This window comes from Prunus mume, linkage group LG1, assembly GCF_029339155.1.
Source record: "Prunus mume cultivar Tortuosa linkage group LG1, ASM2933915v1, whole genome shotgun sequence".
In the NCBI taxonomy this organism is placed as follows: domain Eukaryota; kingdom Viridiplantae; phylum Streptophyta; class Magnoliopsida; order Rosales; family Rosaceae; genus Prunus; species Prunus mume.
Genome location: NC_142698.1, coordinates 16,401,936 through 16,420,417, shown reverse-complemented (window position 1 = coordinate 16,420,417; position 18,482 = coordinate 16,401,936). Strand labels below are relative to the sequence as shown.

General features: G+C 38.0%; 3 protein-coding genes across 3 annotated transcripts; 1 reads left to right on the top strand and 2 right to left on the bottom strand.

Annotated features, from left to right (window-relative positions):
* The first annotated feature begins 3,928 nt into the window (after positions 1–3,928).
* On the top strand, positions 3,929–5,482 carry LOC103343395 (alphavirus core family protein (DUF3411)). Its single transcript, XM_089045888.1, has one exon. The coding sequence runs from the start codon at positions 4,192–4,194 to the stop codon at positions 5,284–5,286; it is 1,095 nt and encodes a 364-aa protein (XP_088902014.1). The 5' UTR covers positions 3,929–4,191; the 3' UTR covers positions 5,287–5,482.
* A 651-nt stretch (positions 5,483–6,133) lies between these two features.
* On the bottom strand, positions 6,134–10,314 carry LOC103342643 (ZIP metal ion transporter family). The gene is made up of 6 exons (XM_008246278.3): positions 10,083–10,314; positions 8,830–9,462; positions 8,274–8,558; positions 7,773–7,901; positions 7,516–7,613; positions 6,134–7,389 (listed from the first exon to the last, which is right to left on the bottom strand). Exons 2-6 carry the CDS (start codon positions 9,292–9,294, stop codon positions 6,576–6,578), a joined length of 1,791 nt encoding a protein of 596 aa, XP_008244500.1. The 5' UTR covers positions 9,295–9,462; positions 10,083–10,314; the 3' UTR covers positions 6,134–6,575.
* A 994-nt stretch (positions 10,315–11,308) lies between these two features.
* Positions 11,309–17,835, bottom strand: LOC103342652 (Leucine-rich repeat protein kinase family protein). The gene is made up of 20 exons (XM_016796168.2): positions 17,694–17,835; positions 17,406–17,559; positions 17,237–17,308; positions 17,047–17,118; positions 16,785–16,928; positions 16,619–16,690; positions 16,442–16,513; positions 16,225–16,299; positions 15,469–15,537; positions 15,289–15,357; positions 15,016–15,087; positions 14,838–14,921; positions 14,659–14,727; positions 13,586–14,109; positions 13,186–13,344; positions 12,814–13,097; positions 12,614–12,665; positions 12,172–12,422; positions 11,895–12,029; positions 11,309–11,806 (listed from the first exon to the last, which is right to left on the bottom strand). Exons 1-20 carry the CDS (start codon positions 17,785–17,787, stop codon positions 11,510–11,512), a joined length of 2,820 nt encoding a protein of 939 aa, XP_016651654.2. The 5' UTR covers positions 17,788–17,835; the 3' UTR covers positions 11,309–11,509.
* Between the last annotated feature and the right edge of the window lie 647 nt (positions 17,836–18,482).

The following is an 18,482-nucleotide window of genomic DNA, read 5'->3' as shown; positions in this document are numbered from 1 at the left end:
TCATCAAAAGGAATGTTGTCAAAATTCCTAGTTCAAGATGGTTTAAGTCTTACCAAGTCAAACAATAAGAAATCAAGAAGACATTATATTAGAAGAAATCCTATTTTTATAACAATTGTAATTATACCTTAGATATGTAGGATTTCTAGGAGTACTATAAATAGAGAGTTTTGGCCATTGATCAATGATCATCTACCATCGAATTCCACACATTCATACTCATAGCCGAAATACTCAAAGGAGAATACAAAGAGAGCTTGCACAACCTTGGAGTTCTACTTGGAAAATTCGGTGCCTTTCATGTCTTCATCAACCATCATGATTCTCAATAAGTCATTCATGAACTAATTTATTTTACTAGGGCTACGATGTAGTCTAGTTATGAATACTCAAATTCTTTGATATTGTTAATTTTATTTATCTATACATATTGAGTGCTTATTATAGTTCTTAATGCTTTCAATTAATTGATCATTAATTGCATGATTGAAAAAATTAGGTTGAGACCGGAAGGAGATTCCTTATAAATAACTTCTTGTAATAAATACCATAAATTACATAGCCGACTCGGAAGATTAGGTTATGGTGTAGTCTTTAATGTTTTCCATAAATCTTAATGGGTTCTTAGCCATCTAAATCCATAACTTAGGAATAGAATGGGTTGACGTACGGAACACAACTAATATAACTCAGAAGAGAGTATTGGTGAGGTAAAGGAAAACGATTATCAACATGTTTGGTTATTAAGATTAACAAGCTAGAAGGATTTGGGTGAGATTAGTTAGGTGAAATCGGTTTCCTAATGCTTATCATCTTTGTTTTCATTTGTTACATTATTTACTTAATCTCAATTTATTTTCCTTGCTTTATTCACCATAATTCTCTTATTGTTTAATTCAAATATAGTTAGAAATAAATTACTATAATATTTAATAGATTAGCTTGATTCTTATTGGAACGATACTTTATTTACTACTATACTAATTTGAGCGATATTGTCCACTTGCAATTAATCACATCACTTCTCTCACTCACCACACTACTTCTCAGATATATCAATCAAATCATATATCTCTTTTGCTTTGGGCAAATGTTTCTTCTCACAGCAAGCCCCTTCCCATATGCAAGCCTGGCAATGGGCTTCAGATTCAACTGCTGATGTGTTACTTGGCATTTTCATTTACATTTTCATTTTCTTTTTAAGCCTTAGGTACTCGTGATACTACAAAATCCTAAAAATACAAAATTGACCCTTTATACCTTATGTATAATAGTATTAGAGCCGACTTTTTGAACCACTTCCACATATGTTGTAGTAAGAAAGAAAAAAATGAAAGAGTTTTGAAAATGGTGAGAAGCGAAGAGATGAAGGTTAGGTTTCGTTGCTTTGGCTTCTTGTTTTCGCTCTTCTGGGATTCTTGTTATGACTTGAGTGGTTTGGTTCTTATTAATCATCATGAAGAATTCGTTCTTCATATGCAAAGTGGGGATGAAACCTATAGATATGAATCATAGACTTACATTGTTGCATTTGATCCACAATTGTTCGGCGATGAAAATTAGACTCGATGCTTAGGTTTTCCATCTCATTTTCTCAAGAGCCCCTACCTTGAAATCCCAAATCAAGTTTGGGTCTATTTTCTTTCTGATAGTTTTCTTACATGCGTTCAATCTAACAATTTGTTCTATTCCGACAAATATTTTCGGGATAAATCTTTCCAGTGGAATTTGTTGTGTCCAGACGAATCCTACACGTTATTACAATATCTTAAATGATTAAGTAATATCTTTCTCGAAACCTTACATGTTATTAATCATCATGAACAACATATTGTTATATTGAACATGTGCAAGAAAATTATCAAAACGAAAATAGAACCCAAGCAAGAACCAAAAACTGAAGAACCCAATAAAAACCTTACTTTATTTAGGATTTCAAGGGTTTCGACTAACGCTCTACGTTCCTCTATGATGGTCCAAAAAGCTGTTTGCAACCTTTGAGGCGAAGAGATGATAAGGCCATCCGGTTGTGCCATCATGCTCTGTGAGAATTATACTCAGAAAATGGGGGGCTCAGGAGAAACATAGGTGGAAACCCTAAACATCGAGTCTAATTTTCATCACTTGACAATTGCAGATCAAATGCTACAATATATGTCTATCATATATATAGGTTCCACCTCACCTTGCATATCAAGAACGACTTGTTCATGTTGATTAATAACCTGTAGGGTTTCGAAAGAGATATTATCAATCATTTAAGATATAGTAATAACCTGTAGAATTCTCATGGACAAAACGAATTCCAATGGGAAAGATTTATCCAAAACATATTTGCTCATATAAAACATATTGTTAGATTGAACACATACATGAAAACTATCAGAAAGAAAATAGAATCCAAGCAAGAACCCAAGCAAAAACCCTATTCATTGAGTATATTTTTCATCGCCTAGCAATTGTGGATCAAATGCTAAAATATAAGTCCATCATATCTATAGCTTCCACCCCACCATTCATATCAAGAACGACTTGTTCATGATGATTAACACTCGCATTAAGAGCGCATAGACTATGTTCAAGAGGAGACATCACATGATCTTTATAAGAAGATCCCATAACATTACCATCATCCTCAACACCAACAACATGTTCATCTAAGTCCATCATACCTATAGCTTCCACCACACCATGTCATTGTGAAAGTCAAGCATTTCTTCTTCCACTTCAGTGTCTTCATCTAAGTCCATCATATCTATAACTTCCACCTTACCTTGCATATCAACACCCTCAACACCATTTAACAGCCACACCTTGTTCAATTGGCTCCATCCATAAAAGCCTCAAGCATTTTATGGCTCTCTTGCTAAGTTGGGTATGAGCGATATGTATGCACCAATTTGATGGAGAGTGTTACGACAACTATATTAATTGATTTAGGAGATTTACCTTCCTTAATTACTTTCTTGTAATTAGGAGATTCCTAACTCGTAATACTTGACTTGTTCTCTACTCTTGTAGTTAACAAGAGTGTACGTGACTGAAAAACTCTAGACCGTAAGAGAGAGAGAGAGAGAGAGAGAGAGAGAGAGAGAGAGAGAGAGAGAGAGAGAGAGAGAGAGAGACTTTAGATCCCAAGGGTTTTCCCCCGAATCCCTTCAGATCTTTGGCTTTTGGTGGACTTATGTTGATCTACTCTTTCTTTGGCATATTTATTTTCTCATATTTCAGCTGCCTTTGGTTGTTCCTTATCTTACAAGGCTGTTTTTTGAGGTGTTGCGGTTTGGACATGGTAAATCCACTGCTCAATTGATGCGTTGAGGCATTAGAGTAACTAGTTGGCGTTATGTCTATGGGAGGGAAGATTAGCGGTGGTTGGTTTTCCTTTTGCTGACTTTTTATTTTGGTTTAGTTTGTTTAATAAAGTCGAGAAACTCTATGAGTGTTATGTGTTTTTGTCCTTACTGTCATTGGACTAGATTTGGAAAATTATGGCGTTGAGATATGTTATAGAAAAGTTTATTTTCGAGAGTGATTCTTTTTAAATCGTTTCAGCTTTTAATTAACTAAAATTATTAGAGAAGTTTTACCTATGTTTGTTATATTGTTATTAGAATGACTCCTTTAATCATATGTGTCATCTGTATTGTTAAGCCAATTAATCTAATTGCCTTTTTATCAAAAGAACAAGAGTGTAATGCATTATAAAGGCGAGGTGAGAAAGTGGGTTGTAATCGTATAATCGCATTCACTGCCAGACCGGCCCGACAGATAGTGGATACGGTCCCGGGAGTGTAGAATGACCAAAAAGCCCTTTTACACCAACTAAGCCAAAATGACCCGGAACTTGGTTTGGTGGGATTTGGGGCCCAAATTTCTCACCAACTTCCACAATAAGCGTCCAAGTTCAAAGGCCACGTGTGATCAAAATGGAACTCACAGGCGCGTAGAAATGACACTAAAAATACTCGTCTCTCATTTTTAGGGTTCGCGAGTGCAGACGACAGTGACCGCCGGCCTTGATACTCTATTTTGTAGTTGTCTGCTTGGGGCCGCCTTCTTCACCATTTTTCATTTTTAGGGTTCTTATTACATCATTCACTTCCTGAGCTTAGTAGATTCAGATTTAGATTCAGATTTAGATTCAGATTCAGATTTAGATTCAGATTTAGATTCAGATTCAGATCAATCATGGCAGCCACTGCCCAGCTTCGTTACTCTACTGTTGCTCGACACCACTCCAATCCCTCCGACAATCGCCGTTTCTCCAACAACCCTAATTCCTCCATCTCCTTTCCCTACTCTAAAACCCTAAATCGGGCAATCTCGTTTGTTCCCAAGCCCATTTGGGATGGAAAGCCAGAGCTTTCATTTTCCGGCGGAAATGGCGATGGCCACTCCGGCGCCGGAGCTGGTGGAAACAGCGGAGGCTGGAGCCGCGGCGGCGGAGATGGGAATTCCGATGATTCGTCGTCTTCATCTTCGTCGGCGGTTCAGGGTTTTGGAGTTCTGGGTATGTTTCTCAACGGTTGGAGATCTCGAGTTGCAGCCGATCCCCAATTCCCTTTCAAGGTTCTGATGGAGGAAGTGGTCGGCGTGAGCTCTTGCGTTCTCGGAGACATGGCTTCTCGCCCCAATTTCGGCCTCAACGAGCTCGATTTCGTCTTCTCGACTCTCGTCGTCGGCTCCATACTCAATTTCACACTGATGTATTTGTTAGCACCCACTTTGTCTGCTTCAGCTGCCACTCTTCCTTCGATCTTTGCCAGTTGCCCCGCTAGCCACATGTTCGAACCGGGTTCATATGGGTTGGTGAACCGTTTGGGGACATTCGTTTACAAGGGAGCCGTCTTTGCAGCTGTTGGGTTCGCTGCTGGGCTAGCTGGGACTGCCTTGTCAAATGGGTTGATCAAACTGAGGAAGAAGATGGACCCGAATTTCGAGACCCCAAACAAGCCTCCACCAACTTTATTGAATGCGCTCACTTGGGCAGCTCACATGGGTATAAGCAGTAATTTAAGGTACCAAACTTTGAATGGGGCTGAGTTTTTGCTGGAAAAGGGGCTTCCCCCTCTGGCATTCAAGACTTCTGTGGTGGTTCTGAGGTGCTTGAACAATGTGCTTGGTGGGGTTTCGTTTGTGGTGTTGGCGAGGTTGACGGGTTCTCAGAGCGTCGGTGAAGCGAAATCGGTGGAAGGAGGAGGGGAGGTTGGATCAGCTGCAGAGAAGGAGAAATTGGTGGAGGAGAGTGAGGATTTGCAGAGCAATCAGTCGACTTACAAGTGATTTGGTTTTTCTTCTTGTTTTTATTGTCTTGCTATCAGTTTTGTTCATAACTTTGAACTCTGTGGAGAGTGTGGTGTTTTGTAGCTATAATAATAAGAAAATCCTAGGCTTGATGGAGTTTTACGCGTTGTTAAAAGTTCATCTGGAAATGAAATGCTGGCTCAACTTGAATGAATGTGTTTACAGTTTATAATAAGCTTCATATTATATTTTAGCAATGCCCATTTTTGTAGTGTCCATTTGAGATTTTCTGGTTTGCAATTCTTGTTCATTACACCTCAGATGGTTAATTTTCAACTAAGTACACATTTTGGTTGACGAATGCGATTTCTAAGAAAATGGATGGTTTCTTATTTTCTTAGCACATTTGAGACGAAGATGTGCATGTATGAAACAGTTCTTGATGGATGCTGAAGATATATATTTTTATTTTTTTCTGGGTTAGGGGCTGTACTTTCATAGATCATTTCTCAGATTCATTGCCTACCAAATAATACTTTGTTTTTTAGTTTCTCAATGTGGTAGTTGTCCTTGCGACTTGACATTGCCACTTCACCTAACTACTGCCTACAGGTACTAAATGACATGTCGACCCACCCACATTGGCCCCCTTTCGTATGATTTGCTTCCTTAATACTTTGTCTTTTCCACGGTAAGAAGGAAACAGAGAAAAGAACAAAGAAATCACAAGATTTTTAAGTTGATTTGCTTCCTTAATACTCTGTCTTTTCCACCGTAAGAAGGAAACAAAGAAGAAAAAAGAAATCAGAAGATTTATAAGTCAGGAGCAACGTTCGATGTGCCAGGCTTGGCCGCCTTGCGTTTCAAACCCAACAAAAGAACAATCTGTCTGAATCAAGACTGGTATTAAAGCTCACTGCCAAATGAAACAATGCATCATAATTCTACTGCTTCAATGTAAAATCTGTCTGAATCAAAACTGCTTAAAGATAAAATTTTAGTGTCAAAGGGGTTAAGCCAATTCCTCATTTCTTCTCTGTAAGCATAAATGAGCATAACATAATTTTCTAACGTCTGTACAAGAGACAAGCTCCGCTATCCACGCAAAGGTTGATGCATCCTCCTCTGAACTGAAAGCAGCTTCCTCTGATGTCACCCACTCCCCAGTCCTTGCAGCATCTCCTCTACAATTCCTCAAGGGTTTCCTTCCTTTCCCAAGCAGAGGTGTGAAACTTATATGCCAGAGCATGAATGTGCTTAACCTTTCACCACTATGCATGCTCAGCACCTAAGCTATTACATTGCATGAGCTGCAGGAGTACCATATCTCATCTGACAGCCTCTGGAGCAGAATTGCAATAAGGTGTGTGCAAGCAGACCAACTTAGTGCAAGTCAAACACAGAGTTGCAAACCCCACACCCATCAAAATCCCACAACTACTTTTACGCATATCCAACCTAACTGCTCTCTTTACTACATTTCCAAAACTTGGGAGTAGCCCCCCACATGCAAAAACCATCACATGGTCTAAACCGCTATAGTCAATACCTGCGAGTATTGCTCCAATTGCAGATATTGGACCCATGAATCCAATTAAAGCAGCCGCTGCAAGGGCTGCGTGCCAGTTGTCTGTAGCCCCAAAGATGCAGCTAGCCACAGCTGCACCCCGAGGGAGTCCATGTAGAGAGACAGGAAGGACCATGTGTCGACCAAGTCCATAAGCTTTTGGTGCAGCAACACCTAGTGCAAGCCCTTCAGCCAAAGCATGAAGGGCAACTGCTCCACATGCCAAGAATGATTGGAGGGTGTGAACACTCACTGGAAAACCATTTACTGCGGGTAAGTTATGCACTGAAGTTCTTTTGTGACCTGCAATCTTCAAAATACTGGAGCTCAAAATATGGACAGACGCAGCTCCCATTGCAAGCAGAAACATGATAGATAAAAATCCCATCTTTAACGACAAAAGTAGCTGCAATGGTCTCCAGGCACCAAGGACAAGGGCAATGCCAGATGCTGCACCCATGAGAAGAGCATGCTGGAGATGGAAAGCCAATGCAAATGCAACAAGAACACTGCCACCGAGCAACGGTCCAAGACCAAATAGTAATGAAACAAAGAAGCCAGAAGCATCCTCTGAGCTGCAAAACAGCACATGTAAAAAATAAGAGTACTTCCAAAGGCGAGTGAAAAGTATGAAAAGAACATGTCAAAGGGGAACACAAAAGCAAGCGACAGAATTCTCCTCAACATTAAAATGAACTCACTTGTAATCATGGGTGAAATTCTGGAAAAGGCTGCTAAGAGCTTCCATAAATGCTACAGAGAGAGTAGCTGCTGATGCAACCTGCGATGGAGAGGCTTCCTACAACCGAATCCCAAAACAAAAAAATGTGTTGGAGATTAATATAGAATCTGGCGAACATTTTGATAATCCACTTTAAAAAGTTATAAAAGCCTACTGCAAAGGACATAAGCACTTGAAGAAACAACCAACATGGAGAAGTCTCATGAGGAATGTTACCTTGAATGCATCAGGAAGCACCTCTGCAACAACCATCCAGATCATGCATCCAGCAGCAAAGCCCGTACAGAAAGGAAGAAACTTGCTAAACGCATCAGCGCATATGAATGAAGGAACAGCTACAATGGGCTGCAACAACAATACAAATAGGAGGCCATTTAGTTAAACAAGCTTATTTTCAAGGTTTCAGCTAGCTTCGTAAAGTCCTTTGGTTTGGTTATGCAATTGAATCCTGCTTCACCAACAAGAAGGCAGTTTATGGGATGAGAGAGGGCCACCTCCATTTGTGTGGCCCTAGACCCAACAGCCAATGTAATTATAAATCAAGATCAAGTGATTTCAGTCATACCACAAACATGCACTTGAAGTTGAATCAGATTGAACGGATTACCATCCTATTTGTTTGTCTAAGGTAAAAAGAATAACGGAATCAGAATGCAAATCCACTAGAGTTGATTATCTATTCTCAAACCCCATAAATTTTGAAAACTAACAAATTACCTGTGGTAATGAGGTAATCACGCTCCATAACATGGCATTCTGTGGAGAAACACCCCTGGATGCAAGCACCATACTCACAGCTAATCCTTCTGGTATATTGTGCACAGCAATAGCCAAAGTTACCAAAAGGCCCTGAGAGAAACCCTTTGAGCCAGCAAACGAAACCCCAACACCAGAGCCCTCCCCAAATGAATGAAGAGTCATTATCCCAATCACAAGAACGACTTTAGTTGCATCAGCACCTTTAATGTCTAACATGCTAACTTCTCCATATTGTTCAAGAAACTGAAAACAGATATAATAAAATAATGTAAGGAATAATGAGAGCTTGATACGTCCTGGCATTGTATAGAAGAAAAACCCATAACTGCACACAAGCAGACATTTGAACGAGATATTACAAGGGAAATATTTGTTAAAATCTCTCTGCAAAATGCAACGGAAATGTGAATTCTATGAAGCAGGAACCAAATTTACTAAAGGGAAAATGCAACTAAATTTACAAAAATGGCAAAGACACAGTAAGACAGAAGAAAATGAGGGAGCAATTCACTACCTTCTTGCACAGTAAAATAAAAAGGCCACCAGCTAAAAGCCCAATGACAACCCAATTCCCAGCACCATGACCTTGCCCTTCCTGTACAAGATCAAAGCTTGCAGCCAACATTACACCAGCAGCCATTCCATTGCATAATCCTGCCCATTGTGGATCAAGCTCCACAAAGAAGAATGGGACTGCACCTAAACCAGTGGCAGCAGCCATTGCCAACGTGAATAATGCAACAGTGGAGACTGAGACCTTGCTGTTCGCACTTTTCAACTCACCCAGTCCATTATTTGAATCCTCAAAACTTAAGGAATTCTCTATACCAGTGCCATCAATAACATTGCTTCTCACATTTTTGTGTGGAGCAGATATCAGCTTTCGAGAAACTTCATTCCCAAACTCAGCTGTAGCATACCCAAAGAGAACTATGGAGAAGAGTGAAAATAATAGAACCTTCCCAAATGTGAACTGCATTTTCACACTGACACAGATTTCACAAAAAGATCATAACATCAATTTCGGGATCTTGAGAGACGCCCACTATATTCTTCTCTTGGATGCACTGGGCTCTATTGAACCATCAGATACCACTTCTCCACAAAAAGCCACCACTCCTTGTATGATGTGAGCCGTGTGGTCAACCTGCTCATTGCAAAAAAAGCTTTTAAAATTTTATCACCAACAATTCCTCAGTCACACACCATCCACACCTTTTTATTTAAATTATGTTGTAAAACTGTAAGGTTAAAGAAGAAAAAAAAAACTGCTAAAATAAGTAAATTACTGATTAATTATAGGACTAAAGGAAGCGCAAAAGACCAATCTTCACCGATAAGAATAAGATTAACCCGAAAATCTCAAGGCCTCAACATAGGAGGATGGTGACTTTGGGGATCATCACAAGCTCATATAAATATATCCCACCTTCACAAACAATGTGCTTTGCAAAATCCAAATGGTAATAGAATTTTGAAACTACAGAACTGATTAAAGTAAAATCAACTATTCAAGCATTCTCATGCCTATGCCCTAAAGAAGAATTAACAATTCAAGTCTTTTATTTGGAAAGCGATTGATCAACCAATATCCTTTACGGAAATTTCATCAAATTTCTTATCTTTACCGACGGAATCATAGCAATCAATCAATCAAGGAAACGATCAAAAATGCGAACCCTAATTAGAATTGAGGATCAATCACAGACATGAAAAAAAAAAATCCAAAATTAACAATCAGATAAAGGAAATGCAAATCAAACTTACCGATAGAACAAAAGAGCCAAAAAAGGAAACGAGCGCGGGGCGGGGCTTGCCTCAACGTCAGTCAACAAGAATTCAGATGGAGACAGAGGAGAGAAGGTTCCCCGGAAAAACCCCTTGCGCCGATTTTCGGTTGCAAATAAATTCAGATTAAAATCAAACAACGTCAACTTCGGGGACAAAGAAATCAAATTCTAATTGGACGTACGTAGGAGTAAAGTTAGGGGCAATTGGTAATTGGCCCTCGGTGGGATTTCTTTGATTTTATTAGCAAAAACAAATTTGGTGGGACTTTAATTTAATATTGCTGGTCAGCGCTCAGCAGCACGTTGTTTTTGTCTAAAACCAGCGACTCTTAAAAAAAAAGAAAAAAAAGAAAAAAGAGAGAAGGGTTAATTGAAGAAAAAAAAAAAAAAAAAAAGACTTATGATGTCACTATTGCATTGTTGTGAAGGAAAATTGTTGTGTGCACTGTGAGTAGAGATTTTGGGAACTTTTTTTTCAGTCAGAAATATTAAGGATTTTTTGCACCCGGTTCGGTTTGGTTCAGTCCAATTCACTAACCAAAACTGAGAAAAAATGAAGAAGAGAGTGCAGTTTTGCCTCAGTTACTGTTAGTAACAACTAACAACTCAAAATTCAGTATGCAGTAAAATGACCATCATTCTCAGCAACAACATCTCAAATGCTAACTTTATGTACATACACTGCACTACTCATTATTACTCACATTTTCGTTCTCTTGATAGCCAAAAAGACAGAGACAAAACTACATTTTAGATTTGAAACTCAGCTACAAGATGTTATTTTTCTGTCTGTAATCTGGAAAACGGAGAAAAGGGTTCAAAGAAACCCCCCAGATTCTCATCAAGGATAACTTCTTTTCATACAACACGAACATTGGTAGAGCCAATCAAGGCCCACAAGGGTCACTTGACCCTTCTCAACATTTTGAAAATCTTATATTTATCTATGTTATCCGAGTTTTTTTATAGCTATATTTACTGTTGACCGTTCTTGCAAATGTACATTGTCTACAATAAACATGAATATGATCTATATTTGTTTGCATGTCTTCACATGTCATTTATATGTGTGTGGCATGGATTTTATTTGATTTTCTCATTCTATCTAAAATCAACTTTTGATACTCTTTCATTATTTTTAGCTTGCTAGAATTTGGGTTATACTTACTAAGATATTAAATTTGTGATATTGAAATTTAGTCATTACAATGAATTCTTAAATATATTTTCTTATAAAAACTAAGTTTAATGTAATTATAAAGCTATTTAAAGTTGACCCTTCTTGATAGAATTCTTGGCTCCACCATTGGACACGAATATATACAGGGTCACGTGACTAACATGTGAGGATATTTTTCATCATCGAGGTGCGATGGTTGGGACAACACCACTGGAAAGATCACTTCATATAACACTGGAGGACACATAGGATGTGTCTCTAGTCAAGTAGGATGATGAGGTTGGTGATTGGTCACCGTATGAGGCAGCAGATGGTGAAAATACGGTGTCAGCTGCCAACATGATTTTGATTATGTTTTCAAGCTCCCTCACCACTTCCAGCATTGCTGGCCGCTTATCTTGCTTCTCACAACAACATCTAAGGGCCAGAGCTAGGAACCTCTCTACACATTCCAACGGATAGGATCCAATTCTGCTGTCTATAATGGAGAACATCAACCCGGCCTGACGAGCTAGATTCACCTGACAAATAAATATAATTTTATATGATTTTTTTTTTGGGCATATGCAGATGGATCACAGAAAGAGCAGTGGTGTTTTAATGTGCTACCTCACGAACAATGTATTTGCCATGTGATATTGGCAGCGCACCAGTCAAGAGCTCCAGAAACACAATCCCAAGGCTATAGACATCGCTTTTGTCTGTCAACTTACTTGTCAAAAAGTACTCTGGATCCAGGTAACCCTGCACGCATGATTGGTTCCAAAACAAAAGAGTTATGGAACAAAGCCTACTTCTTGGTTCTCAATTTCTCACAACGGATTTGAAAGTAGCAGATATTATATTATTCTTGACTCATTTCAAGCTTTGCAGAATCTAAGCGTACCGGTGTTCCTCTCACAGCTGTAGATACATATGAAGGTCCGGTCCCTTCATCATCCTGTAGAGGAGCAAGCCGTGAGAGTCCGAAATCGGCTACTTTAGCCATAAGGTTGGAGTCCAGAAGTATGTTGGTGGCTTTAATGTCTCGGTGGAATACGGGAGGATTTGCCTCATTATGGAGATAAAGAATGCCTTTAGCTGAACCCAATGCAATCTGTAACCTCGTACCAAAGCTCAGGCTTCCCTTGGCCTTAACTGTCATATCACAGCAAGTACAGAACTTAAGAAGAAATTTCAATGCAGAATTAGCTAGATGAAACTCAAGCTGCAGAAAGAAATCTTGTCCCAAAATGGGGAATGATGAGAAGAACAATGGAAATAACCAAAGAGGCATGGATGAATAGGAGGAGCCATTTATGAAACTGGGAATGTTGGAAATTTCATACCACAAAGCCAGTCCCTTAAGGTACCATTGGGCATGAACTCATAAACCAGCATCTGCACAAGCACCAAGAACATAATTTGACTATTGATATTTACATTCATGTGATTCTAATACATTGAAGCAATCAACCAGCATCTGCACAAAAAAACCAGTTGCAACTTGGAAGCAATGACTAATTTCCCAAGACTGCAAACCTCATACCTGCTCCCCTTCTTCATCACAATATCCCACCAAAGAGACCAAGTTTCGGTGATGTAATCTCGATAACAGTTCTATCTCGGTCAAGAATTCTTTTTCACCCTGCAAGGATCCTTCTCCCGCACGCTTTATGGCTACAATTGTGTCATCAGATAAAATACCTCTGTAAACTTTCCCATAACCTCCTCGTCCAAGTTGAGTTGAACTATCAAAATTCCCGGTAGCTAGTGTCATTTCTTTGAACGTGAACGACTTTACGCCATCAATTTTCATTGTAATCTTCGAGGCTGCAAAGAGTGATAAGAACTTATACCACTTTCTAGGATGATAAATTGATAATCAACCTGATAGTATCTCCAAGTATTTAGGACTTACATGAATGTCTCCTAGAAGGTGGTCTGTCCCGGTGTCTCAAGCATCTTGTGATCAGAAGCATGAGAGTTGCAGAAAGAATGACAAACGATGCAACTGCCCCTGTTATAATAGCTGCCAAAATTCCCTTCCTGATGCCCATCCTTCGTGGCCCAACAATCACTATAACAACAATATCAGTGAAGTTACCATGATGCAGAATGAAATTAAGAACAAGAAACCTGCACTAAACCTGATTCCAAAGTAAAATTAAGAAACAGAAGAGTTATGACATGCAGGAGGAACATTGACCAATATACTCATAGGCTGGTGCTGGTAGATGAGCAAATAGAAAAATGCAGCATAATTTCATAAATTAGACCAAAATGACTTGAAACGAAGATGTCCAGGCTAAAGTACATACTATTTGAATAAGGTCCTAGCAGAGTGAAGTTGAGAAGCTCATAAGGTCCAAAGAAATCAGTTAGAGGAATTTCAAACGATGTTAAAATTCTTCTAATTCGATGAACCTCACTAAAGTTGAATGTATTTGAGTGGGGATTAATGAACATAGGGAAAAGCTTCAAATGCATCCGTAGACGAGGTCCTTCTTGCCAGACAAATGAATCAATTGATAATTGATAAAGGCTCAAGTCGAGAGATCTAGTGAAGTATATTTCAAACTTCTGAATATATAGAATAAAATAAGAAAAACTAGGGCTTTTCAGACGAAATTCAACTATTATAGGTGATGCACAAAAGCATGGCACTGGGGAAGATGGGACATATTCGTAGAAATTATCTATTGGGCATGCTTGACTAGGGCAGGTCATTTCTTGAGTTGAATTTGTTGAACTATCAGGGATTCCATCTCCTCCAGCTTCGGATCGACAGAACTGGCCTACATTTTGCATGCTTGCATTCTTGCAAATAGGATTTCCTTCAAGCCTGAGAAAAGCTGCTATAAGTGAGAATTTGAAGTTCTAGAAGTAGAACAAGGTATACTTTTGCTAATAATTTTAAATACAAGACATAATTTATGAGCAAGTAAACCACTCCATAACATGAAAGCAAGCATAAAATTCCCAATATATGCCATTGGATAAGGGAAATGAAAGAAGAGAAAATGAAAAAATCTCCAAGGAATCCTAGCTATATCCACTTGTGTTGAGAATACAACTATAGAACAATGTGTGTTGCTTTTTAAAATTTGGTAACATGTCTCTCCTAATTGAAATTGTGCCATTCATGCCACTCTTAATTTGCATTCAATTATTTTGTGCATTTCCTCATTTCCATGAAACTATTTAATCAATTTGTGTATCTATAAAAGTCTCCATTTTTAACTGCACTGAGAAAAATAAGATGTCCAGCTATAATAACATCCTCAACCATTAGTTCTTTTTTGTTCTATCTTCTCTAATAAATCCAGAACAATATATAAGAAACAACTCTGAAAATAGGGATATGATTGAAGCCATTTCATTGGAAACATACCTCAAGGTGACATTTGCTGGAGGATTTAGCTCTCCCGATATGTTCGACAGTGAGTTGTTCCGGAGATCACTGCAAAATTCATCAAACTTCTAAATAAGCTCAATCTAAGAATTTACACTAAATCATTAAGGTCCTTGAACTTCAAATGTTAATGCTACTTTTTTGGTAAAGGAATTTACAGTTTAAGTCTCGCTTTTGTACTAAAAGATATGTTCCACCATATAGCAGGGACAGAACCAGTCAACAAATTATTCTCGAGTGACCTGTAATACAAATCATTACAGAAATCAGATCCAGTCTGCATAGAAGTGCAATATTATACGAAATACAGATTTAGGGAAGTTAGGAGATTCTCACAATTTCTGAAGTGAAGGAAGATCAGAGAAACTCTCAGGAATAGATCCATTAAGCTGGTTATTTGACAGATTGCTGCAATAAATAACGAAAATTAAACAGGAAAAGTTTATAAATTACTCAGATTAAACAGAGACAGTGATATGTAATAATTTTTTTGTCATATTCATTTAAAGTTAACATGCTGATGCAGCAAGAAGTATAAATAGAACAAGTTACAAGTTTTTTTTTGGGACAGGCAGACAAGTTACAAGTTTACTCGGGCCATTTGCATACATTGTTGTCATATTGTGAGAGGGTCTATGTGAAGGTATGGATCCACTCAGATGATTCCAGCTTAGATCTCTGTGCAATGAACCCAGTAAAAGGTTAGATAATAGAGGTATAAATAAAAGAGTAAATAAATGCATTATAGTGTCCATTAATTCAAGGTTGATGAGCCATCTCCATACTTACAGATAAAGAAGGTTACGTATCCTGCTAAAATCAGGAATTTCTCCCTGCAAGCTACAATTCCTAAGACTTCTGCCAAATCAGAAAGAAGGAAAAAGTAAAACTATTAGCAACCTTTTCAAGCAAATTTATGCAACATGTAATAAACACAAAATTAAAGCACTTCAAACATCTCGGGAAGTGGAAATACTGGATTTCAGAGGTCATTTGGATATCAGTGAAATTCTAAGCATCCACAATGATGCTCTCTATTTCTTAGCTAAAATTTAGCTAAAAATTTAAGAAAGCTATTTTAGGAGCTCTCTAAAAAATTTCAACTCCAACCATACTCCCTAATTTGGAGAGTCATAAATGCTATAACTCTTTTTTGATTGGTCAATCTCTATTAAAAAATAAAATAAAAAATAGTTAGCATTAAATAAAGGTTTGAAATACTCATTAAATAAAGCAGCATTAAATTATAGGGAGCCACTCGGAGTTCTTTCTCTCTCCTTAGATTTAGGATCTCCTAGAGGACTCCCTATTTTAGGAGGTGGATAGGGAGCATGGTTGGAGTTGCATTTTTATAATTCCTCCCTAAAATTTGTCTAAAGGGTGGTTTAGGGAGCCCATTGTGGATGCACTAGAATTCCTATTGGAATTACCTTGCATACGACCTTGATCACCAAATTAATGCAACTTGCTTATAGTCCTAATGTAAAGCAGTATAAACATGAACCATCAATTCAACAAGAGAAAGATACGAATACTGAAACTTACATTTTTGCTAATTGGGAAAGGTTTCCATAAGAAGCTGGAATCTCAGTCCCCCTGAAGTCGTTGTTATCAAATTGACTGCAAATGGAAGAGAAAACAATAATTTCCATCAACCAAGAAGAAATCTCGTCGAGAAAAAACAGATTACCTACTGAGATCACACAAAAGGAAACAAGTTACTCCAAACTAAAAATCCAGACAGTGTTGAATTAGGACGTACATTATGCGCAAGTTTGGTAAGTTGGACAATTCTGGTGGAAGATATCCAGATAAGTTATTATTATCAAAAAGCCTGTAAAAGTTTGCGTCAAGTATACACCATCAGGAATCAGTCAACAAGTATCAATACAGAACAATTTCCCAAAAAACACAAGGAAATAACGCTTTAAGAACTCACAAATGAAGAAGAGCGGGTACTTTAGAAAGCTCAGACGGAATTTGACCACTGAAGGAGTTGTTGTTCATGTGGCTGCAAAGCAATTAATGTACATGCAGCTGTCAAACATGAGAAATATAAAATGCTAGCCAACTTCAAGTAGCATTTAGCTTGAACATGTACTTACAGATGTTTCACATTGACCAAGTTAACAAATGATTTTGGTATTGGACCTGACATAAAGTTTTGGTCAACTTGTAGGATATTTAATTTTGAAAGGTAACCGAGCTCATCAGGTAAAGAACCGGATAATTTGTTTCCACTCAAGAGCCTGCATACAATTCATCACAAAAAAAATTATGAAAATTGTGTACTGTAAAAGAGAAAATTATGTTGATATTCCAAAAACAAGTGTACGCAGAACTATAGATTGGTTGAACTCAACTTACAAGAGTTTCAAGGATGTCATGTTTCCCATCTCCTTTGGTATAGTGCCACTTAATTCATTCCACATGAAATCTCTGCCGGAAGAGAAGAAAACAAAATACAAAACATTAGAAAACAACTAAAAGGATAATCAGGAAAAAAAACCTCCAGAAAAGTGGAATCACAGATCAATTTTTGAGAGGCCAGACTCACAATATTAGAAGGTGAGATAGTTGGCCAAGCTCAGGTGCTAAACTTCCTGAGAGATTCATGTTCAGCAGTTGGCTGCAACAATCATAATTAAGAAAAAAACATTATCACTCACTGTGCGGGTTAATCTGGAATGGAAAAGGTAAGAGCAGTATGAAAAAAGAACGCATACAGTTGCTCAAGGTGCAAGTACCCATCAGCCCCAACAGTATTATTAAAACAAAAAACTCCAGTCCAATGAGATTTACAAGGATCCCCATTGTTCCAGTTCTTGAGATGCTTCCGAGGATCACTTAAACTGCTCTTAACTGCTCTCAATGCATTGACTGCAAAAGGGCACAAAACATAATTCATACTTTTCAATTGAATCATATAAGAATCATATGGAAATGATTGAATTGCATTGAATTAAAGCTGGATATAACAAGTAAGAAATATAGCATATGTGCAGCAAACTCACCTTCAGAAGGATGTGTAACTTGTGCAACCGCAAGGAGGACGAAACAAGAACACAACAGAGCAATGACACATCCACAGACTCCCATTCTCAGCATTCTAACACCCTATGGAAACGACCCAATGAGCAATTTCTATAAAACTTGCAAACACTAAATTCAAAATCTTGACTTTCTTTGTCATAAGAAGTAAAACTAGAACATGCAACAAAACACAAAATAAAGATAAAAGAAAACAGTTGGAAAGTTTTCTCTCAATTTTCAAAAGCAAAATCATACTTGACACTGTAAGTGGTGGACTTTGAGACTTTGTTGTGAGAGAAAGATACTGCTCAGGAAGCACACACAGTTCCAAACACAAACATCAAGGCCGAGTCAATGGGAAGGCTAAGAATGGTGGTCTGTGCACAGAGAAAGAAGGCCTGAGATACATCATTTTCGTCATCATGAGCATCAACGTAAGTTGTAACATTAATTAGATCGTTATAGTATGTTGAGTAAGGTTGGTCTTTGTCTTCTTTTGTTTAATGTTTTTAGAGACGTTGACTTTTCTGTACCTATTACCTAAAGTCCACCAAAAAAAGGTTTTCATCTGCCATTATATCATTGGTCGGGAATAGTATGCTATATTCCTGTTACAAGAATGTTTTTATGCTAGTTGGGACTGTATATAGTATTTTTGTCAAGTAAGCTTTTAGCATTTTCATAAGCAATCAATCATAAATCACATTTAAGTTAAGTAAGTGAACATGCTTGGTTAGTGGTCATTAACATTGAAAACCATATTGGTTTTG